Source organism: Rhinoderma darwinii, assembly GCF_050947455.1.
Source record: "Rhinoderma darwinii isolate aRhiDar2 chromosome 2 unlocalized genomic scaffold, aRhiDar2.hap1 SUPER_2_unloc_2, whole genome shotgun sequence".
NCBI lineage: Eukaryota > Metazoa > Chordata > Amphibia > Anura > Rhinodermatidae > Rhinoderma > Rhinoderma darwinii.
The window spans coordinates 45,129-69,576 of NW_027461685.1; the positions used below are offsets into that span (position 1 = coordinate 45,129).

The following is a 24,448-nucleotide window of genomic DNA, read 5'->3' on the forward strand; positions in this document are numbered from 1 at the left end:
CTCCTGTGTTGTATCTCGTGTGATGCTCGTCAGGAGACCCCCGGCCGCTGCGCAATGTTCAGCCTGGAAACTATAGATCGATGGAACAAAGTGATGTCAGCGCCGCAAGAAGGACGAGAATGTTGTACAGAAAATCCATCTAATTATATATGTATCTTCTATCCACTGTGCAGGAGCCTGGGAAAGCTGGGTGACGACCATTGTGGAGAGATTACATGTGTGCGGTGCAGGTGCAGAGATTACATGTGTGCGGTGCAGGTGGAGAGATTATACGTGTGCGGTGCAGAGATTATATGTGTTACGGTGCAGGTGGAGAGATTATATGTGTGCGGTGCAGAGATTATATGTGTGCGGTGCAGGTGGAGAGATTATATGTGTGCGGTGCAGAGATTATATGTGTGCGGTGCAGGTGGAGGGATTATATGTGTGCGGTGCAGGTGGAGGGATTATACGTGTGCGGTGCAGAGATTATACGTGTGCGGTGCAGGGATTATATATGTGCGGTGCAGGGATTATGTGTGCGGTGCAGGTGGAGGGATTATATGTGTGCGGTGCAGGTGGAGGGATTATATGTGTGCGGTGCAGGTGGAGAGATTATACGTGTGCGGTGCAGAGATTATACGTGTGCGGTGCAGGGATTATATATGTGCGGTGCAGGGATTATGTGTGCGGTGCAGGGATTATATATGTGCGGTGCAGGGATTATATGTGCGGTGCAGGTGGAGAGATTATACGTGTGCGGTGCAGGGATTATATGTGCGGTGCAGGTGGAGAGATTATACTTGTGCGGTGCAGGGATTATATATGTGCGGTGCAGAGATTATACTTGTGCGGTGCAGGGATTATATATGTGCGGTGCAGGGATTATATATGTGCGGTGCAGGTGGAGGGATTATATGTGTGCGGTGCAGGGATTATATATGTGCGGTGCAGGTGGAGAGATTATATGTGTGCGGTGCAGGGATTATATGTGTGCGGTGCAGGTGGAGGGATTATATATGTGCGGTGCAGGAGGAGAGATTATATGTGTGCGGTGCAGGTGGAGGGATTATATGTGTGCGGTGCAGGTGGAGGGATTATATGTGTGCGGTGGAGGGATTATATGTGTGCGGTGCAGGTGGAGGGATTATATGTGTGCGGTGAAGGTGGAGGGATTATATGTGTGTGGTGCAGGTGGAGGGATTATATATGTGCGGTGCAGGTGGAGAGATTATATGTGCGGTGCAGGTGGAGGGATTATACGTGTGCGGTGCAGGTGGAGAGATTATACGTGTGCGGTGCAGGGATTATATGTGTGCGGTGCAGGTGGAGAGAATATATGTGTGCGGTGCAGGGATTATACGTGTGCGGTGCAGGGATTATATATGTGCGGTGCAGGGATTATATATGTGCGGTGCAGGTGGAGTGATTATATGTGCGGTGCAGGTGGAGAGATTATACGTGTGCGGTGCAGAGATTATGTGTGCGGTGCAGGGATTATATATGTGCGGTGCAGGGATTATGTGTGCGGTGCAGGTGGAGGGATTATATGTGTGCGGTGCAGGTGGAGAGATTATACGTGTGCGGTGCAGGTGGAGAGAATATATGTGTGCGTTGCAGGGGGAGGGATTATATGTGTGCGGTGCAGGGATTATATATGTGCGGTGCAGGTGGAGGGATTATGTGTGCGGTGCAGAGAATATACGTGTGCGGTGCAGGGATTATACGTGTGCGGTGCAGGTGGAGAGATTATATGTGCGGTGCAGGTGGAGGGATTATACGTGTGCGGTGCAGGGATTATACGTGTGCGGTGCAGGGATTATATATGTGCGGTGCAGATTATATGTGCGGTGCAGGTGGAGAGATTATACGTGTGCGGTGCAGGTGGAGAGATTATATGTGCGGTGCAGGTGGAGAGATTATACGTGTGCGGTGCAGGGATTATATATGTGCGGTGCAGGTGGAGAGATTATACGTGTGCGGTGCAGGGATTATATATGTGCGGTGCAGAGATTATACTTGTGCGGTGCAGGGATTATAGATGTGCGGTGCAGGGATTATATATGTGCGGTGCAGGGATTATATGTGCGGTGCAGGTGGAGAGATTATACTTGTGCGGTGCAGGGATTATATATGTGCGGTGCAGAGATTATACTTGTGCGGTGCAGGGATTATATATGTGCGGTGCAGGGATTATATATGTGCGGTGCAGGGATTATATATGTGCGGTGCAGGGATTATATATGTGCGGTGCAGGTGGAGGGATTATATGTGTGCGGTGCAGGGATTATATATGTGCGGTGCAGGTGGAGAGATTATATGTGTGCGGTGCAGGGATTATATGTGTGCGGTGCAGGTGGAGGGATTATATATGTGCGGTGCAGGAGGAGAGATTATATGTGTGCGGTGCAGGTGGAGAGATTACATGTGTGCGGTGCAGGTGGAGATTATATATGTGCGGTGCAGAGATTATATGTGCGGAGCAGGTGGAGAGATTATATATGTGCGGTGCAGGTGGAGAGATTATACGTGTGCGGTGCAGGGATTATATATGTGCGGTGCAGGTGGAGAGATTATACGTGTGCGGTGCAGGGATTATATATGTGCGGTGCAGAGATTATACTTGTGCGGTGCAGGGATTATAGATGTGCGGTGCAGGGATTATAGATGTGCGGTGCAGGGATTATATGTGCGGTGCAGGTGGAGAGATTATACTTGTGCGGTGCAGGGATTATATATGTGCGGTGCAGAGATTATACTTGTGCGGTGCAGGGATTATATATGTGCGGTGCAGGGATTATATATGTGCGGTGCAGGTGGAGGGATTATATATGTGCGGTGCAGGTGGAGAGATTATATGTGTGCGGTGCAGGGATTATATGTGTGCGGTGCAGGTGGAGGGATTATATATGTGCGGTGCAGGAGGAGAGATTATATGTGTGCGGTGCAGGTGGAGAGATTACATGTGTGCGGTGCAGGTGGAGATTATATATGTGCGGTGCAGGTGGAGAGATTATATGTGCGGAGCAGGTGGAGAGATTATATATGTGCGGTGCAGGTGGAGAGATTATACGTGTGCGGTGCAGGGATTATATGTGTCGTGTCATTGGCCGGCACTTGGGGTGTTACTTACCGCAGCAGTGGCTGTGACTGAGAGGTGACTCCTGGGTCAGGGAGCAGTCCCATTACTGGGGGATCAGCGGCTCCCGCGACGCTGCTCCGTTATCGCTTGTTCTGCTCCGATAATGAATCCAAACTAAACTGAAGAGATTTTCATTTAACTCTTTCCATCCCTGACTGCACTAGAAACACAAATTCTCCGATAACAGACGCCAGATGACCGCCATTACCGCGTCCACAATCCTTCCCACCCAGCTTTCCACGGACCCTGAACAGCAGAGGTGAAACACCCATCACCGATTCCAAAAGAAACCGCACAAAAAAAACTCATGTTTTCCTGGAAAATAGTCCAAAAGCGAATTTTATGGCGATTTCCGGGGCATCTTTCACATCAGCGCGTTTTCCTACCTGCGGATGTTTTTTCGTGTTTTTCACATGGCAAATCATGTGATTCATTGATGACGTGACGCAAACAAATCCTCGCGGTAACGCCTGCTGTTTACTTTAAAAAAAAAAAGGAAGTCCCCAAATACGCCATAAAAATACGTAACACATGGACGAAAAAAACGTATGGAGGTCTACGCGCGAGAAACGCCACCGAGTGCCGGAAAAACACCAAACCCGTGCTGCGGTTTATAAAAACGCCACCAGCCAATAAATGCAAATTAAAAACCGCCACGTCCGGTCGCAGAATATTTTGCCGCTAAAAACGCAGCAAAAAAACGGCAGGTTCCTAAAACGCGGTGTGAATCCTCCCGGATCGCGGGAAAATAAAAGTGTCGCGTCCTTTCTTGCCGCGGTTTCCGCCTCTGACCTCTTTGAAATCAATGGGAGGCAGAGAAAAACTGCGGCGCTAGTTTCGGAGCGGTTTTTGCGGCGTTTTTTTGCCCGCTGTCCTTGCATTTGCCTCAACGTCAAAGCCTACAAAAAACTGTGTGAACAGAGACTAAAAAATACAGCGTCAGACGGACTGTGCAGACCCCAAACAGCCCCTATTATGTTATCGACTCCTTAAAGGGCCGGCGTCTGTCTTCAAGTTTCAATTCCTGGTGACTTTCTTGGGAGATGGTGGAAGGGCGAGATCCATTATATCCATATACTCCAGTCACAGCCAGAGCTGCATCTACACTTCTGCTTCCATAACGGGACATTACGTTCTGTACACTCTGAACCAGCAGCGAGACGTGCGCTCCTACAGGCCGAGAGGTATCGAGCAGAACTGTAAATGCAGCTTGAGATGGGACTAGAGTTTCAATAATCTGGAAGAGACGACGAGGAGCCGAGGACAAACCAGATCTTCTAATCCTGTATAATCCGTCTGTCCGGCACAAGGCTGCCCCTCCCCCAGCCGGGGGTCCGGACGATCAGATGCCGGATGACTGGAAGTTTATATAGCACTGGAGACCTCGGTACAAGAGGCGGGGGAGGGGCAGCGGCGGGGGAGGGGATTACGTAGAAGCTTCTATTGAGGTGGTGAAGGATTCGGCCGCTCTTATCCGATGAGATTTTGGGGTCTGGAGAACCATCGCAGGTGGAGTTCCCCTCATGTCAGCGTGCGCCCCGTATGTGGATACAAAGATGGCGGCCGAGGGAGAAACAGAATCATCATTAATCTGCCGCTACACGAGACGCCTTTTGGGTTTATTCTATACATCTGTAGTGGGGTACTCAAACCCGAACCTGAAGAGCACCAACGAATTGGAGTGCAGCCTTACAAGCTGCACAAGACGCCGGCGCCAATCAATGAAAGGAACAAATCAATACAAATAAGAAGTTTATAATAAAGATAAAGTGCAGAGACCACGAAACATTGCCCCACCCCCGAGACATTCCCCCACCCCCGAGACGTGACCACCCGAGACATTGCCCCACCCACGAGACATTGCCCCACCCCCGAGACATTGCCCCACCCCCGAGACATTGCCCCACCCCCGAGACATTGCCCCACCCCCGAGACGTGACCACCCCCGAGACATTGCCCCACCCCCGAGACATGACCACCCCCGAGACATTGCCCCACCCCCGAGACATTGCCCCACCCCCGAGACATTGCCCCACCCCCGAGACATTGCCCCACCCCCGAGACATTGCCCCACCCCCGAGACATTGGCACACCCCCGAGACATTGGCACACCCCCGAGACATTGCCACACCCCCGAGACGTGACCACCCCAGACATTGCCCCACCCCCCGAGACATTGCCCACCCCCGAGACGTGACCACCCGAGACATTGCCCCACCTCCGAGACATTGCCACACCCCCGAGACATTGCCCCACCCCCGAGATGTGACCACCCGAGACATTGCCCCACCCCCGAGACGTGACCACCCGAGACATTGCCCCACCCCCGAGACGTGACCACCCGAGACATTGCCCCACCCCCGAGACATTGCCCCACCCCCTAGACGTGACCGTGTGACCGCCCCCGAGACGTGACCGTGTGACCGCCCCCGAGACCGATATGTGAACGGAACAACATAAGACCGCGATGTGACTGAGACGTGACCGCCAGCAGACATTGGTGTCATGTATTCAGGATGGCGGAGGGTGAGGTAACATTCCAGAAGTACAACCACGGGGAGACACTTCTTGACTTTTCAACTCACTGATGTAGCAGAGCAGAGTTTGTCACTGTGTGTTATCTGTGGTGTTACATAGGACTGCAGGTAACACTACTACATTATCTGTACTCAGAGAGTTATCACTGTGTTATCTGTGGTGTTACATAGGACTGCAGGTAACATCTACTACATTATCTGTACTCAGAGAGTTATCACTGTGTTATCTGTGGTGTTACATAGGACTGCAGGTAACATCTACTACATTATCTGTACTCAGAGAGTTATCACTGTGTTATCTGTGGTGTTACATAGGACTGCAGGTAACATCTACTACATTATCTGTACTCAGATAGTTATCACTGTTTTATCTGTGGTGTTACATAGGACTGCAGGTAACATCTACTACATTATCTGTCCTCAGAGAGTTATCACTGTTTTATCTGTGGTGTTACATAGGACTGCAGGTAACATCTACTACATTATCTGTCCTCAGAGAGTTATCACTGTGTTATGTGTGGTGTTACATAGGACTGCAGGTAACACTGCTACATTATCTGTACTCAGAGAGTTATCACTGTGTGTTATATGTGGTGTTACATAGGACTGCAGGTAACACTACTACATTATCTGTACTCAGAGAGTTATCACTGTGTTATCTGTGGTGTTACATAGGACTGCAGGCAACATCTACTACATTATCTGTACACAGAGAGTTATCACTATGTTATATGTGGTGTTACATAGGACTGCAGGTAACATCTACTACATTATCTGTACTCAGAGAGTTATCACTGTGTTATCTGTGGTGTTACATGGGACTGCAGGTAACACTACTACATTATCTGTACTCAGAGAGTTATCACTGTGTGTTATCTGTGGTGTTACATAGGACTGCAGGTAACACTACTACATTATCTGTACTCAGAGAGTTATCACTGTGTTATCTGTGGTGTTACATAGGACTGCAGGTAACACTGCTACATTATCTGTACTCAGAGAGTTATCACTGTGTGTTATATGTGGTGTTACATAGGACTGCAGGTAACACTACTACATTATCTGTACTCAGAGAGTTATCACTGTGTTATCTGTGGTGTTACATAGGACTGCAGGCAACATCTACTACATTATCTGTACACAGAGAGTTATCACTATGTTATATTTGGTGTTACATAGGACTGCAGGTAACATCTACTACATTATCTGTACTCAGAGAGTTATCACTGTGTTATCTGTGGTGTTACATGGGACTGCAGGTAACACTACTACATTATCTGTACTCAGAGAGTTATCACTGTGTGCTCTCTGTGTCTTTCCGTGTTGTTGTACCGTTACCTGCAGTCCTATGTAACATTATATCTAACGGAATGTTTACGGTTTTTGATCTGCATTGTTACATAACATATTCAGCTCTGCTACATCTGTGACCTTTATGATGGCAGACACCTGAACCTATTTCCGCCCGTAGAAAAAGAACACCGGATCGTGGGCGTCCAAGTGGCACTTGATGTCCCGTTTTTCTGTGTCTCCGCCCTCTGCTTGTCCGCCATTCCTTCTAAGACTCAGTATTCACTCCACAGGACGGCCTTCTTCCCCCGGTCCACACTGACCACGTAATCCCCGGACACGGACCACGCCACAGCATTCACCGATGCACTGTGGAGGGAGGAGGAACAATCACTGAGACACTAGTCACGCTTCACTTTCTATTTTGTAATTGCAGATGACCCTGAAATACTCTGTGCTGCTGAGGGGACTCTGCTCCTCATGCCATCATAACAATGACAGCCGCAGCACCCCCATAACAGTGATAGCCACAGTGCCCCCATAACAATGACAGCCACAGTGCCCCCATAACAATGACAGCCGCAGCACCCCCATAACAGTGATAGCCAGTGCCCCCATAACAATGACAGCCGCAGCACCCCCATAACAGTGATAGCCACAGTGCCCCCATAACAATGACAGCCACAGTGCCCCCATAACACTGACAGCCGCAGCACCCCCATAAGTGATAGCCGCAGTGCCCCCATAACAATGACAGCCGAGGTGCCCCCATAACAGTGACAGCCGCAGTGCCCCCATAACAGTGATAGCCGCAGCGCCCCCATAACAGTGATAGCCGCAGTGCCCCCAGACATAGTCCAGAGACAAGTGTTTATGAAAAAACGACAATCAAGTGATTTCAGGGAAAATGAATTTTGGACAATGTCTCTGAACTTTCTGACCGTTTCTACCAGTTAGTGATCGTTTGCCCGCAGCGCACTCTGGTGGTGGTGAGAGGTACTGCTAGTTAATGTTTTTCCTGCAGCACTCTCTGCTGGTGGTGAGAGGTACTGCTGGTTAGTGATTGTTTACCTGCAGCGCTCTCTGGTGGAGGTGAGAGGTACTGCTGGTTAGTGATTGTTTACCTGCAGCGCTCTCTGGTGGTGATGAGAGGTACTGCTGGTTAGTGATTGTTTACCTGCAGCGCTCTCTGGTGGTGGTGAGAGGTACTGCTGGTTAGTGATTGTTTACCTGCAGCGCTCTCTGGTGGAGGTGAGAGGTATTGCTGGTTGGTGATTATTTTTCTGCAGCACTCTCTGGTGGTGGTGAGAGGTATTGCTGGTTAGTGATTGTTTTCCTGCAGCGCTCTCTGGTGGAGGTGAGAGGTACTGCTGGTTAGTGATTGTTTACCTGCAGCGCTCTCTGGTGGTGATGAGAGGTACTGCTGGTTAGTGATTCTTTACCTGCAGCGCTCTCTGGTGGAGGTGAGAGGTATTGCTGGTTGGTGATTGTTTTCCTGCAGCGCTCTCTGGTGGAGGTGAGAGGTACTGCTGGTTAGTGATTGTTTACCTGCAGCGCTCTCTGGTGGTGATGAGAGGTACTGCTGGTTAGTGATTGTTTACCTGCAGCGCTCTCTGGTGGAGGTGAGAGGTATTGCTGGTTAGTGATTGTTTTCCTGCAGCGCTCTCTGGTGGTGGTGGGAGGTACTGCTGGTTAGTGATGTTTTACCTGCAGCGCTCTCTGGTGGAGCTGAGAGGTACTGCTGCCTAGTGATTGTTTGCCTGTAGCGCTCTCTGGTGGAGGTTAGAGGCACTGCAAGATTCAGGAGCATAAGAGGTATTGGAACATTACGCCTGCAGCCTATTTTTCGTCTTCGTGTGCGGTCTGTATGCAATCTGCTGTTCTCTGTTATCAGACATTTCAGGCTGGGGAGATGTTGACTAGAGTTCTCCAACAAAAGGAGTGACAACGAGTGCAGAATAATCTCTGCTCCTATTGTCGGACCAATCCCACAAGGTTCATATAAGATTCTGCAGTATGCAGCTCTGGTTCTGACTGGAGAATAAGACCTGATTAAACTAAACGTCCGTGAATGCAGCTCTGACTGTGATTGGAGGGTAAAACATGATGTAACTCAGGAGATTTTGTCCGTTTTCAGCAAATAATATATTACTCTTTGTATAATTAGAAGCTATACAATTCTCCAACATACTTTGTTTAAATTTCTTCCAGGTTTCAAGATCTCTGCTTTCTGTCATGCAATATAAACCTTCAATGTTTATTTTCAGGGGATCAAAAATAAATAAAAATGAAGTAAGTTGTGTTTGTCTATGACCAAAATGGATTAGTATCCCCTGACCGTAAACCAAGAAGGTTCCTATTGAATGACAGCAAGCAGAGATATTGAAAACTGTGAGAAATTGATAGAGAAAGTATATTGGCAAATTGCGTAACTTTTTATTATACATTGGTTGTATTTGGAACATTCCTTATGCAGAAGTGGCGAGCAGGAATGTATGACACGTACACCGCGCCGCCGCCGCCGCTCACCTGTGCTCTCCGCTCAGACTCCGCTCCAGCAGTCCTGTCCGCGTGTTCCATATAAAGATCGTCCCATCAGAGGAGCCGGCCGTGCAGTAACTGGCGTCCGGGCTGCAGACACAAGAGCGGCAGCGGTGAGAAATATCGCGGCTCGTTACACCCGACCGGCCGCCCAGAAAACCTTCACATCACTGAATAACTAGGGCTGCCAGTCAGGAGTCTGGGAAAGCTGGGTGGTCACACAGGGGAGAGCTAACATGGGGCCATACTGCTAGTCACCCAGGAACAGATCTAAACAGAAATGTCAATCTGACTGCAAGCTCTTGGGATCAGAGAATCCCTGTTCCCCTCCAGGAGTGGCTTCCTTCGCTGATCTACGTGGCCCCTCGTGTGGCGCACATTACGCTGCCACGCGGCGCTCACCTCAGAATCGCCTTGGTCCAGTCGCAGCCACATTTGAAGCCGTCCGCTCTGCACACCAGGCGCACGCTCCCCGTCCGCAGATCCATCAGGCTGAGCGCGTCGTCCCGGGAGCAGCTCAGAAGCTGCGTCTGCTCCTGCTCGATGTACAGAGACGTCACTTTTTCCTCCAGCGTCACCTCACGTATGCAAAGCGGAGACCTGAGGAACAAGACCGGACGTCAAACCCCCGAAACACTGAAAGTCCTTTAATCCGGCATCAATGCAACCCGGTTGGGAGCAGGTAGAGACATCCAGGGAACACCAGAGCATCTCTGCCTAATCCTAACAAGACTTCTGCTGAATCCTCCGAGGACTGACAAAAAGTTTTTTTTGCGGTACTGTCCCTTTAAGGCAATTTCAGGCAAAAACACAATTAATAAATGAGGAAAGAATGTAATCAATGTCAGTAATCAGCACGAATGATATTAACAGGACAGTCCAATAAATGACTCATTCCCAACGGCTTCGTGTCTTATACTCCAGTCACATCCAGAGCTGCTGGTTTCCTTTTTACTATGAGGTTGAAGGACCTCACATTTGCCTGCTCTCCTCATCTGAAGATCTGCTGTGGGGCACGGTGGGAGATGTAGTAAAATGCACCTTGCTATAGGATCTCAGTGCCACAGAATCCCAAACAGTAGCAGCCAAGCAGATTTAATGCAGCTTTGGATGTGACTGGAGTAGACAGAGGAGCTGAGGTTTAATGGTCAACGGAGATAAGTGGTGACAGGCTGTCCGTTACCTGCTGTCCCAGAAGCGGATCTTCTTGTCGTGGTGCCCGCTGATCATATAAGAGTCGGAGCAGACGACGTCACTGCAGTAGGAGGGCACCGGGATACACCGGACACCTGCAAACACAAGAGGGAAACCAGCGCAATATGGTGGAGTCCGGTAATACTGCAAGATATGCAACATGAATAGCCCTATTCCAGATTAGGAGGCCACTGCCTGATAGTTCAGAACTTCTGGGACTGATACCTCACAGCACCGGGACCTGGGACTAGACATCAGCTCAGGAGCCGGAGGGACCAGTCGCAGGCAGTGATAACTGTGTATAAGTGTATGACGCCAACCGGGCACAGTACGGGAAATGTAGTATGAATTATGTCTCCGGGCACTCTGTCTCCGGGCACTCTGTCTCCGGGCACTGACACAGTAAAGTAATAATATTTGTCTAGAATCCTGAATTATTGGAAAAGCTAAATTCTAGTAGTGACCGGCGGCCGTCGTCTTCCTCATCATTATGGGGATGGCGCTACGATGACGATGATGATGATGACGATGATGCCGCCACTAGAGCCCCGGGCCCCGCTGCCTCCGCGGATCAACAGGTGTTGGATTTGTCCTAATCCAGTAACTAATTGTTATTTTTTTATTAGGGTCAGAGATTTATGGCCATAATAGCAGAAACTCCAGAGCACCGGGTGCCGGATTATAGGGATTATAGGGATTATGTGGCCGTAGAATCCGCTTCATATACACAACTCTGGTTATTCTGATGCAGAAAATACACAATAAACACGATGATGGGGAAACCAGTGACACAAGACAAGAACATCGACTCCCCGTCCGTCTTACCCGTCTCCTCAACGAGGCGCAGCTTAAAAGTAAAGAGTAAACAGATTATCTCCAAAATACACAACACAGGGGCCTGGGGGGGGGGGGGGGGGGCTGCATGCAGAGAACGGGCCGCGCCAATCTCATCCACTGATATATGTATACAGGGTGGACTTCCCCTTTACATAAAACTTCTCTGTGAAGCTGTAAAATATTCTATTCAGACATTTCCGGGAAAGCTGGGTGACAACCGTATAACGCTCACGAGCGTTCTCACCCAGAACCATTTTTCCCAAGCGTGAGCTGTAATGGTTGTCACCCAGCTTTCCTACACTCCTGAGAGGCAAATCTACTTATTCATATACATTGACATAGGAGTAAGAAATGTAATACGGACAGATTTGAAATTCAGGAGTCTGGAAAAGCTGGGTGACGGCACCTATGTGAACGTTCATGGCAGCCATACCCAGCTTTCCTAACATCATGCAGCAATATGGGAGCCGGAGACTGGTGAGGTTTTATTTTAGGAGGCATGGCCCTTTAAGTATATATTTTCATGATCACATGGTATCTCTATGGATATTCTGATCATGTGACCTGCTCCTCGGGGGTGTGGCATAAATCTGCAGAGGGGCGGTCCCTTCCCTTCCACCCACAAAGACAGGGAATTGAGCTCCTTGCCCGAGTGGGAGTCCCATTGATGACATCACATGACCAAATGTTGGCGCCTTGGCCAAGCTGCGCACCACCCAGAAGCCTCTATAGGGGGATTCTATAGGGGAATGTCCGTCACCTACAGGCTGCTTTATGCAGATCCCATTCCCGGACGGTCCTGTCCATGCTGCATGTGACCGCTCGATACGTGGACATCTTGAACCTGGCGGCAGTGACCTTCCCGGTGTGTCCGGTCAGCGTGTCCTACAGGGGAGTAAAAGGAGTCGCATGTCAATATATTATGGAGACCGCCCACTGACAGCAATACAGGGTGCCGGGGGCCACAGAGTGACAAGATGGGTGCTCCCTCCTGGGACAGGTCGTCGGACCCCCCCCCCCATATTTTCATGTAGAGGGCAGAGTGACTATTGTCCCTGTGGAGGAGGGGGCAGTGGTGGTCCAGGGGTGGGAGGGGGTGTATAGTAAAAAGTTCTTCAATTCCTCACCATTTTCAAGATGTCTGCTTGCTTCCAGTGAATGGGAACCCATTCTGACCTCTTCTCACAGCTAAAGGTTTGTTACAATTGTATCCTGTCTGGACCATCTTTTGTAGCCTCCAAACGGATACATTGTAACAAACTTTCTGGACAGGAGAGATTTGAATCCATCTGGAAACAATGTAACAAACACTCAGATCTATTTTTTTTTTTCTGAATGTTTCATTCACTGTCAGAAAACAGAGATTTTGAAACTATTTAGGAATTGAAACCCAATACATAATAGTAAAATACAGAACCTCTGTCACCTCCCGCAGATTCTCTCAGTAGGCAGCCTGTCACCCTCCCCTGGAGCAGCGGCGCCCTCTTAGTTCAGCACACGGCTCTGCTGATCTCCTCCACGTACATTAGGGTAATGAGAACAGTTAAATGGCTGCTTAGTTTGGACAATCCCTTATTGATAGGACAGTCCCCGTGATCACAGGGTATTCTGCTGCTGTAAACTGTTGGGGACTCTTTTGCCCTGCAGCGCCCCCGAAGGTAAAATGAAGCATTACGTTTCTCATTGCAATCAAGCAAAAGGTGTTATATCACTACCTGTGCCTATGCATGGTATAGAAGGGGGTGTACAGATTTTTAGTCACTGACCCCCATTATACATAATCTCATATAGACTGCGCCCCCTGCACGACACACTGCACAACGACCGACTAGAGGAGACGTACGCTGGATTTACTGTCCAGTTTCCACAGATGAGCGGATCCATCAGATGAGGCGGCCAAAAGCTGCGCACCCTGAAAAAATAATAGGAAAAACTCAGAATTCCTGACACCCAAAAGTTTGAAAATGCTGCCACCTACAGGAGAGAATAATATTACAGGCTCAAGAGAATGTGCAGCCCTCCCTGAAGATCACCTCCATATGCGCCTGATCGTCTCAGTCATTCTCACTGGTTCCCCCCTTTACTGCCACCACCTGGGGTTGAGCACTGAGGCTGGATGACCCGGCCCGCCAGGGGAGGATGGGTCAGGGCTCGGAGCAGTCCGGTTCTTCCATTTCGTCATGGACCTCATTGTATCCCCAGGGTCATTGGCTGGCAGAACAGGAACGGTGACCCCAATATCAGGCGTCGAGAATCCTCTAGAGGTCGTCTAACTGCAGAATTACGACTCCTCTGCGCTGGAACTAAAGACACGAACCATGAGGATCGACCACGACCAATCACCTTCTACCAGACTGCAGAGGCGTCTCCGCAGCGCCGGGCAGGAAGTCTTCTCCTGGAATCTGCCAAACCCAGATTCCTCCATCAGATGGTGACCTGGACCCTCCATAGAACGTGTCTCCAGCGTTGGTGGCTTTACCCCTCTCCGGCTGCTGCTTGGCACCAGACACTATCTGGTAGAACGTATGTGTCCCCCCCCCCCCGACCATCACACACATGAGCTTGGGGGACATCCCATTCCACAACCATGGGCGTTAATATGGAGTTGTCCCTTTCCCACTCTTCCGGGAAGACTTTCCATAAGATTTTGGGGTGTCTGTGGGGTCAGGCGCTGATGTTGGGGAAGGTCCGGCTCGTAATCAGCGCTCCAATTCATTATAAAGGTGTTGGTTGGGGTTGAGGTCCGGGCTCAGTGCAGTCACTCCCGGTCTTGAGCTCTTCAGTACGACACAATACTTCTAGCAATGTCTGTCTATGGAGATCACATGGCTGTGTGCGTGATTTTTTTTGGACTTGTTTGCAATGGGTTAAACTCCTGAACTCCATAATTAGGAGGGGTGCACATACTTCTGGCCATAGATCGTACGTGGTCATATCGGTCTCGTCTGCAGCTGCTCGGCCATGGAGACCACCACGCATAGAGCCCCTCGTGATGAGTTCTGGAGCTCAGTAGTGAGTGTTGTAGTCGGGGGCAGAGGTTTGGAGATTACAGGGCGGGATACTGGATCGTAAGCGCCCGAAAGTTGTGGGTGATCCTGAAATGGCAGGTGCCACTAACTGGAGGCCTCTCCGTGCTGCTCTACTATACACGGCCTCTCCATGCTGCTCTACTATACACGGCCTCTCCGTGCTGCTCTACTATACACGGCCTCTCCATGCTGCTCTACTATACACGGCCTCTGCGTGCTGCTCTACTATACACGGACTCTCCGCGCTGCTCTACTATACACGGCCTCTTCGCGCTGCTCTACTATACACGGCCTCTCCGTGCTGCTCTACTATACACGGCCTCTCCGTGCTGCTCTACTATACACGGCCTCTCCGTGCTACACAGACTTCTCATAAGACTCTCACGTCAGTCGGGACTAGGAAAAAAGGGGCAGAAAAATAAGATGTACGCCATGTTCCATATACTCCTAGCCTGAAATGGCTGATAACTGGGAACAATAGACTGCATTCCACAGAGCAGAAAATATAGACCAGAGTTTTAGCTTTCCTGTACTAGAAATACGTACCGAGGGGTCGAATTCAATACTAGTTATTACACCATTACTTCCCTGTAGCACCTGCTGGACGTGCAGCTGCCCTATAGGGGGGAGAGAAATACAAAATACATAAGAAATAAATACTGCATATAAAATAAACACTTTGTCTTGTTTGACAGCAGAGCTTGCAATCTAATGTGGTCACTTTTAACATAAATAACAGGGACCTATACGGGGAACTACTCACTACTGATATAACCCCCCCGATGCAGGAATCCTCCCGGAGTCACATGGTAAAGAAATATTAGTCCCTTTATTATATTCTGACGCTCCCATCATGCCTCAGGACAGAGCACAGGGTTCATAGTCCCTGCAGTGTGGGAGGAGCCTCTGCTGTGCTCAGTGTCATGTGATCCTCACCTCCAACAACGTCCCAAATCTTAACCACTCTGTCTGCCCCTCCGGTGGCCACCATCTTGGAGTTCGGGCTAAACTTGACTGCGTGAATTTCAGAGTCATGAATCTCCTGGAAAAAAAATCAATATAGAGAATTGTCACAAAACGGACCTCACGTGGGCACCTGAAAGGGTCACCCGGGGAAAACGTCATGAGAATCGGGTCATCAAACAAATATTCTTATCTTATTCCTGATAACCCCCCCGATCCTTCTCATTTATATCCCGGAACTGACCGCACGTCACTCTCACAATCTTATACTCCATGTCCAAAAATGTGGGAGAATAGCTGGGAGCAAAGGCAGAAACTTCACGCTCTGAACCCCCGGTAATGTAATGTATGTACACAGGGACTCCACCAGCAGAATAGTGAGTGCAGCTCTGGAGTATAATACAGGATGTAACTCAGGATCAGTACAGGATAAGTAATGTATGTACACAGTGACTCCCCCAGCAGAATAGTGAGTGCAGCTCTGGAGTATAATACAGGATGTAACTCAGGATCAGTACAGGATAAGTCATGTCATGTATGTACACAGTGACTACACCAGCAGAATAGTGACTGCAGCTCTGGAGTATAATACAGGATATAACTCAGGATCAGTACAGGGTAAGTAATGTAATGTATGTACACAGTGACTCCACCAGCAGAATAGTGAGTGCAGCTCTGGAGTATAATACAGGATATAACTCAGGATCAGTACAGGATAAGTAATGCAATGTATGTACACAGGGACTCCACCAGCAGAATAGTGAGTGCAGCTCTGGAGTATAATACAGGATGTAACTCAGGATCAGTACAGGATAAGTAATGTAATGTATGTACACAGTGACTCCAGCAGCAGAATAGTGAGTGCAGCTCTGGAGTATAATACAGGATGTAACTCAGGATCAGTACAGGATAAGTAATGTAATGTATGTACACAGTGACTCCCCCAGCAGAATAGTGAGTGCAGCTCTGGAGTATAATACAGGATATAACTCAGGATCAGTACAGGATAAGTAATGTATGTACACAGTGACTCCACCAGCAGAATAGTGAGCGCAGCTCTGGAGTATAATACAGGATGTAACTCAGGATCAGTACAGGATAAGTAATGTATGTACACAGTGACTCTACCAGCAGAATAGTGAGTGCAGCTCTGGAGTATAATACAGGATATAACTCAGGATCAGTACAGGATAAGTAATGTAATGTATGTACACAGTGACTCCACCAGCAGAATAGTGAGAGCAGCTCTGGAGTATAATACAGGATATACTCAGGATCAGTACAGGATAAGTAATGTAATGTATATACACAGTGACTCCACCAGCAGAATAGTGAGTGCAGCTCTGGAGTATAATACAGGATGTAACTCAGGATCAGTACAGGATAAGTAATGTAATGTATGTACACAGTGACACCAACAGCAGAATAGTGACTGCAGCTCTGGAGTATAATACAGGATATAACTCAGGATCAGTACAGGATAAGTAATGTAATGTATATACACAGTGACTCCACCAGCAGAATAGTGAGTGCAGCTCTGGAGTATAATACAGGATGTAACTCAGGATCAGTACAGGATAAGTAATGTAATGTATGTACACAGTGACACCAACAGCAGAATAGTGACTGCAGCTCTGGAGTATAATACAGGATGTAACTCAGGATCAGTACAGGATAAGTAATGTAATGTATGTACACAGTGTCTCCACCAGCAGAATAGTGAGTGCAGCTCTGGAGTATAATACAGGAAATAACTCAGGATCAGTACAGGATAAGTAATGTAATGTATGTACACAGTGACTCCACCAGCAGAATAGTGAGTGCAGCTCTGGAGTATAATACAGGATATAACTCAGGATCAGTACAGGATAAGTAATGTATGTACACAGTGACTCCACCAGCAGAATAGTGAGTGCAGCTCTGGAGTATAATACAGGATAAGTAATGTAATGTATGTACACAGTGTCTCCACCAGCAGAATAGTGAGTGCAGCTCTGGAGTATAATACAGGATATAACTCAGGATCAGTACAGGATAAGTAATGTAATGTATGTACACAGTGACTCCACCAGCAGAATAGTGAGTGCAGCTCTGGAGTATAATACAGGATATAACTCAGGATCAGTACAGGATAAGTAATGTATGTACACAGTGACTCCACCAGCAGAATAGTGAGTGCAGCTCTGGAGTATAATACAGGATGTAACTCAGGATCAGTACAGGATAAGTAATGTAATGTATGTACACAGTGACTGCACCAGCAGAATAGTGAGTGCAGCTCTGGAGTATAATACAGGATGTAACTCAGGATCAGTACAGGATAAGTAATGTAATGTATGCACACAGTGTCTCCACCAGCAGAATGGTGAGTGCAGCTCTGGAGTATAAGGGCATGACCACACATGGCGGAATTCCTCCGCAACTGTCCGCATCAATGCCGCACAGAATCTGCGTTGCAGATTCTGCAGCGGATCTGCACAAAATGTGCAGAAAATTGATGCGGACTGGCCGCTGCGGACTGCAGGAAAAGTGCTTCTCTTCTCCCTATTCAGTGCAGGATAGAGAGAAGGGACAGCACTTTCCCTAGTGAAAGTCAAAGAAATTCATACTTACCGCCCGTTGTCTTGGTGACGCGTCCCTCTTTCGGCATCCGGCCCGACCTCCCTGGATGACGCTCCAGTCCATGTGACCGCTGCAGCCTGTGCTTGGCCTGTGATTGGCTGCAGCCGTCACTTACACTGAAACGTCATCCTGGGAGGCCGGACTGGAGACAGACGCAGGGAGTTCTCGGTAAGTATGAACTTATATGTTTTTTTACAGATACATGTATATTGAGATCGGTAGTCACTGTCCCGGGTGCAGAAACAGTTACTGCCGATCGCGTAACTCTTTCAGCACCCTGGACAGTGACTATTTACAGACGTCTCCTAGCAACGCTCCCGTCATTACGGGAGCCCCATTGACTTCCTCAGTCTGGCTGTAGACCTAGAAATACATAGGTCCAGCCAGAATGAAGAAATGTCATGGTAGTAAAAACAATACGCTCCGCAGCACACATAAGATCTGCGGACTTCATTGCGGAATTTTGACTCTCCATTGAAGTCAATGGAGAAATTCCGCCATGAGTCCGCAACCAGTCCGCCACTGCTCCGCAACAGACAGAGCATGCTGCGGACACCAAATTCCGCTCCGCAGCCTATGCTCCGCAGCGGAATTGTACGCATCGTGTAAACGAACACTGCTAAATTAAAGTGAAAGTCAATGGAGAAACGGCTCCGCTGCGGATTAACGCTGCGGAGTGTCCGCAGCGGAATTTAAGTGAAATTCCGCTATGTGTGAACCCGCCCTAATACAGGATATAACTCAGGATCAGTACAGGATAAGTAATGTAATGTATGTACACAGTGACTCCACCAGCAGAATAGTGAGTGCAGCTCTGGAGTATAATACAGGATGTAACTCAGGATCAGTACAGGATAAGTAATGTAATGTATGTACACAGTGACTCCACCAGGAGAATAGTGAGTACAGCTCTGGAGTATAATACAGGATGTAACTCAGGATCAGTACAGGATAAGTAATGTATGTACACAGTGACTCCACCAGCAGAATAGTGAGTGCAGCTCTGGAGTATAATACAGGATATAACTCAGGATCAGTACAGGATAAGTCATGTCATGTATGTACACAGTGACTACACCAGCAGAATAGTGACTGCAGCTCTGGAGTATAATACAGGATATAACTCAGGATCAGTACAGGATAAGTCATGTAATGTATGTACACAGTGGCTCCACCAGCAGAATAGTGAGTGCAGTTCTGGAGTATAATACAGGATGTAACTCAGGATTAGTACAGGATAAGTAATGTATGTACACAGTGACTCCACCAGCAGAATAGTGAGTGCAGCTCTGGAGTATAATACAGGATGTAACTCAGGATTAGAACAGGATAAGTAATGTAATGTATGTACACAGTGACTCCACCAGCAGAATAGTGAGTGCAGCTCTGGAGTATAATACAGGATATAACTCAGGATCAGTACAGGATAAGTAATGTAATGTATGTACACAGTGACTCCACCAGCAGAATAGTCAATGCAGCTCTGGAGTATAATACAGGATATAACTCAGGATCAGTACAGGATAAGTAATGTAATGTATGTACACAGTGACTCCACCAGCAGAATAGTGAGTGCAGCTCTGGAGTATAATACAGGATGTAACTCAGGATTAGTACAGGATAAGTAATGTAATGTATGTACACAGTGACTCCATCAGCAGAATAGTGAGTGCAGCTCTGGAGTATAATACAGGATGTAACTCAGGATCAGTACAGGATAAGTAATGTCATGTATGTACACAGTGACTCCACCAGCAGAATAGTGGGTGCAGCTCTGGAGTATAATACAGGATATAACTCAGGATCAGTACAGGATAAGTCATGTCATGTATGTACACAGTGACTACACCTGCAGAATAGTGACTGCAGCTCTGGAGTATAATACATGATATAACTCAGGATCAGTACAGGATAAGTAATGTATGTACACAGTGACTCCACCAGCAGAATAGTGAGTGCAGCTCTGGAGTATAATACAGGATGTAACTCAGGATCAGTACAGGATAAGTAATGTAATGTATGTACACAGTGACTCCACCAGCAGAATAGTGAGTACAGCTCTGGAGTATAATACAGGATGTAACTCAGGATCAGTACAGGATAAGTCATGTCATGTATGTACACAGTGACTCAACATATCTAGAATACATTTTAACATAAACAGTATAGAAGGTGGACAGACACTATATGCAGTGATGATGTCTGTTGCAAGGGCTGGATAAATGTCTTCTGGGTAATTATTGGGCAGCAACCAAACATCTAACATCTATACCATCTTGAATGAGGGGTAGGTGAACCCCACAATATTATAGCAGCTAAAGATAACTTATACTAGTTCTGTACAGACAGGGGGCGCTCTTACCTTACTGTAGAGGGCTCTTTTTGGTAGGCAGCAGAAAACACATACAGGGGAGGTATGACACCACTCATCATCCACACTGTAATCCTGTTTCCGAAAACTAAGGATAAAATGAGAGATTCACTCTTCAGACATTGAGGATGAAAATACCCTCCCCCAACAAGAAGACCAATGAGGAAGTTGTCACATTTTATTTAGTTGCCATTTTTGTAAGGTGTTAATGTTGGGCTCCAGCAAAGCCATTCAAAGTTACCTATTATGACATGCCGAGGAAAAGGGGGACCGCCATGGGTACAAAGACTGGTCCAAACCATAAACCACAACAAGCGTGGATGAATGACCACTGAGACCACCTAAAATCTGCTCCTGAGATTTACATTCTAAACAGTGGGTTATATAGCAGTCTATAACATATACTCACTCAAACAAACTTTTTAAAGCTCCCATGAATTTTGACGAACCCAAAGCAATCATAGACTGAGACCTGAAAAACAAATCACAGAAGCGAAGGAATCCTAAATATATATATAGAATCCTAAACAAATCTATACATAATACACACATTGCTTATACACGAGGCAGTATTATAGTAGTTATATTCTTGTATATAGGGGAAGCATTATAGTAGTTATAGTCTTGTATATAGGAGCAGTATTATAGTAGTTATATTCTTGTATATAGGAGCAGTATTATAGTAGTTATATTCTTGTATATAGGGGGCAGTATTATAGTAGTTATATTCTTGTATATAGGGGCAGTATTATAGTAGTTATATTCTTGTATATAGGAGGCAGTATTATAGTAGTTATATTCTTGTATATAGGAGCAGTATTATAGTAGTTATATTCTTGTATATAGGATAAGTATTATAGTAGTTATATTCTTGTATATAGGGGGCACTATTATAGTAGTTATATTCTTGTATATAGGGGACAGTATTATAGTAGGTATATTCTTGTATATAGGGGCAGTATTATAGTAGGTATATTCTTGTATATAGGAGGCAGTATTATAGTAGTTATATTCTTGTATATAGGAGCAGTATTATAGTAGTTATATTCTTGTATATAGGAGCAGTATTAGTCGTTATATTCTTGTATATAGGAGGCAGTATTATAGTAGTTATATTCTTGTATATAGGGGACAGTATTATAGTAGTTATATTCTTGTATATAGGGGGCAGTATTATAGTAGTTATATTCTTGTATATAGGGGCAGTATTATAGTAGTTATATTCTTGTATATAGGGGGCAGTATTATAGTAGTTATATTCTTGTATATAGGGGCAGTATTATAGTAGTTATATTCTTGTATATAGGGGACAGTATTATAGTAGTTATATTCTTGTATATAGGGGGCAGTATTATAGTAGTTATATTCTTGTATATAGGGGCAGTATTATAGTAGTTATATTCTTGTATATAGGGGACAGTATTATAGTAGTTATATTCTTGTATATAGGGGCAGTATTATAGTAGGTATATTCTTGTATATAGGAGGCAGTATTATAGTAGTTATATTCTTGTATATAGGAGCAGTATTATAGTAGTTATATTCTTGTATATAGGAGCAGTATTAGTCGTTATATTCTTGTATATAGGAGGCAGTATTATAGTAGTTATATTCTTGTATATAGGAGCAGTATTATAGTAGTTATATTCTTGTATATAGGGGACAGTATTATAGTAGTTATATTCTTGTATATAGGGGACAGTATTATAGTAGTTATATTCTTGTATATAGGAGCAATATTATAGTAGTTATATTCTTGTATATAGGAGCAGTATTATAGTAGTTATATTCTTGTATATAGGGAGCAGTATTATAGTAGTTATATTCTTGTATATAGGGGCAGTATTATAGTAGTTATATTCTTGTATATAGGGGCAGTATTATAGTAGTTATATTCTTGTATATAGGAGCAGTATTATAGTAGTTATATTCTTGTATATAGGGGTAGTATTATAGTAGTTATATTCTTGTATATAGGGGGCAGTATTATAGTAGTTATATTCTTGTATATAGGAGCAGTATTATAGTAGTTGTATTCTTGTATATAGGAGCAGTATTATAGTAGTTGTATTCTTGTATATAGTGGACAGTATTATATTAGTTATATTCTTGTATATAGGAGCAGTATTATATTAGTTATATTCTTGTATATAGGAGCAGTATTATAGTAGTTATATTCTTGTATATAGGAGCAGTATTATAGTAGTTATATTCTTGTATATAGGAGCAGTATTATAGTAGTTATATTCTTGTATATAGGGAGCAGTATTATAGTAGTTATATTCTTGTATATAGGGGCAGTATTATAGTAGTTATATTCTTGTATATAAGGGCAGTATTATAGTAGTTATTATCTTGTATATAGAGGCAGTATTATAGTAGTTATATTCTTGTATATAGGGAGCAGTATTATAGTAGTTATATTCTTGTATATAGGGGCAGTATTATAGTAGTTATATTCTTGTATATAGGGGCAGTATTATAGTAGTTATATTCTTGTATATAGGAGCAGTATTATAGTAGTTATATTCTTGTATATAGGGGTAGTATTATAGTAGTTATATTCTTGTATATAGGGGGCAGTATTATAGTAGTTATATTCTTGTATATAGGGGCAGTATTATAGTAGTTATATTCTTGTATATAGGAGCAATATTATAGTAGTTATATTCTTGTATATAGGAGCAGTATTATAGTAGTTATATTCTTGTATATAGAGGGCAGTATTATAGTAGTTATATTCTTGTATATAGGGGGCAGTATTATAGTAGTTATATTCTTGTATATAGGGGGCAGTATTATAGTAGTTATATTCTTGTATATAGGGGCAGTATTATAGTAGTTATATTCTTGTATATAGGAGCAGTATTATAGTAGTTATATTCTTGTATATAGTGGCAGTATTATAGTAGTTATATTCTTGTATATAGGAGCAGTATTATAGTAGTTATATTCTTGTATATAGGAGCAGTATTATAGTAGTTATATTCTTGTATATAGGAGCAGTATTATAGTAGTTATATTCTTGTATATAGGGGTAGTATTATAGTAGTTATATTCTTGTATATAGGAGGCAGTATTATAGTAGTTATATTCTTGTATATAGGGGCAGTATTATAGTAGTTATATTCTTGTATATAGGAGCAATATTATAGTAGTTATATTCTTGTATATAGGAGCAGTATTATAGTAGTTATATTCTTGTATATAGGAGCAGTATTATAGTAGTTATATTCTTGTATATAGAGGACAGTATTATAGTAGTTATATTCTTGTATATAGGAGGCAGTATTATAGTAGTTATATTCTTGTATATAGGAGGCAGTATTATAGTAGTTATATTCTTGTATATAGGAGCAGTATTATAGTAGTTATATTCTTATATATAGGAGCAGTATTATAGTAGTTATATTCTTGTATATAGTGGCAGTATTATAGTAGTTATATTCTTCTATATAGGAGCAGTATTATAGTAGTTATATTTTTGTATATAGGGGGCAGTATTATCGTAGTTATATTCTTGTATATAGGGGCAGTATTATAGTAGTTATATTCTTGTATATAGGAGCAGTACTATAGTAGTTATATTCTTGTATATAGGGGCAGTATTATAGTAGTTATATTCTTGTATATAGGGAGCAGTATTATAGTAGTTATATTCTTGTATATAGGGGCAGTATTATAGTAGTTATACTCTTGTATACAGGAGCAGTATTATAGTAGTTATATTCTTGTATATAGGGGCAGTATTATAGTAGATATATTCTTGTATGTAGGGGGCAGTATTATAGTAGTTATATTCTTGTATATAGGGGCAGTATTACAGTAGTTATATTCTTGTATATAGGGGCAGTATTATAGTAGTTATATTCTTGTATATAGGAGCAGTATTATAGTAGTTATATTTTTGTATATAGGGGGCAGTATTATCGTAGTTATATTC

The 24,448-nt window shown here is 45.0% G+C and overlaps 1 protein-coding gene across 1 annotated transcript in view; it reads right to left on the reverse strand.

The window, feature by feature from the left end:
• Nucleotides 1–5,506: 5,506 nt before the first annotated feature.
• LOC142674725 (protein Atg16l2-like) overlaps nucleotides 5,507–24,448 on the reverse strand; it is a 47,820-nt gene continuing 28,878 nt past the window's right edge. Inside the window, exons 8-17 of the mRNA XM_075847221.1 lie at nucleotides 20,915–20,977; nucleotides 20,497–20,593; nucleotides 15,486–15,591; nucleotides 15,096–15,166; nucleotides 13,364–13,432; nucleotides 12,285–12,405; nucleotides 10,673–10,778; nucleotides 9,892–10,089; nucleotides 9,478–9,579; nucleotides 5,507–7,317 (exon numbers count right to left, since the gene is read on the reverse strand). Of these exons, the coding sequence (XP_075703336.1) occupies nucleotides 7,224–7,317; nucleotides 9,478–9,579; nucleotides 9,892–10,089; nucleotides 10,673–10,778; nucleotides 12,285–12,405; nucleotides 13,364–13,432; nucleotides 15,096–15,166; nucleotides 15,486–15,591; nucleotides 20,497–20,593; nucleotides 20,915–20,977 (1,027 nt within the window). The 3' untranslated portion in view covers nucleotides 5,507–7,223. The remainder of the gene's footprint in view (nucleotides 7,318–9,477; nucleotides 9,580–9,891; nucleotides 10,090–10,672; nucleotides 10,779–12,284; nucleotides 12,406–13,363; nucleotides 13,433–15,095; nucleotides 15,167–15,485; nucleotides 15,592–20,496; nucleotides 20,594–20,914; nucleotides 20,978–24,448) is intronic.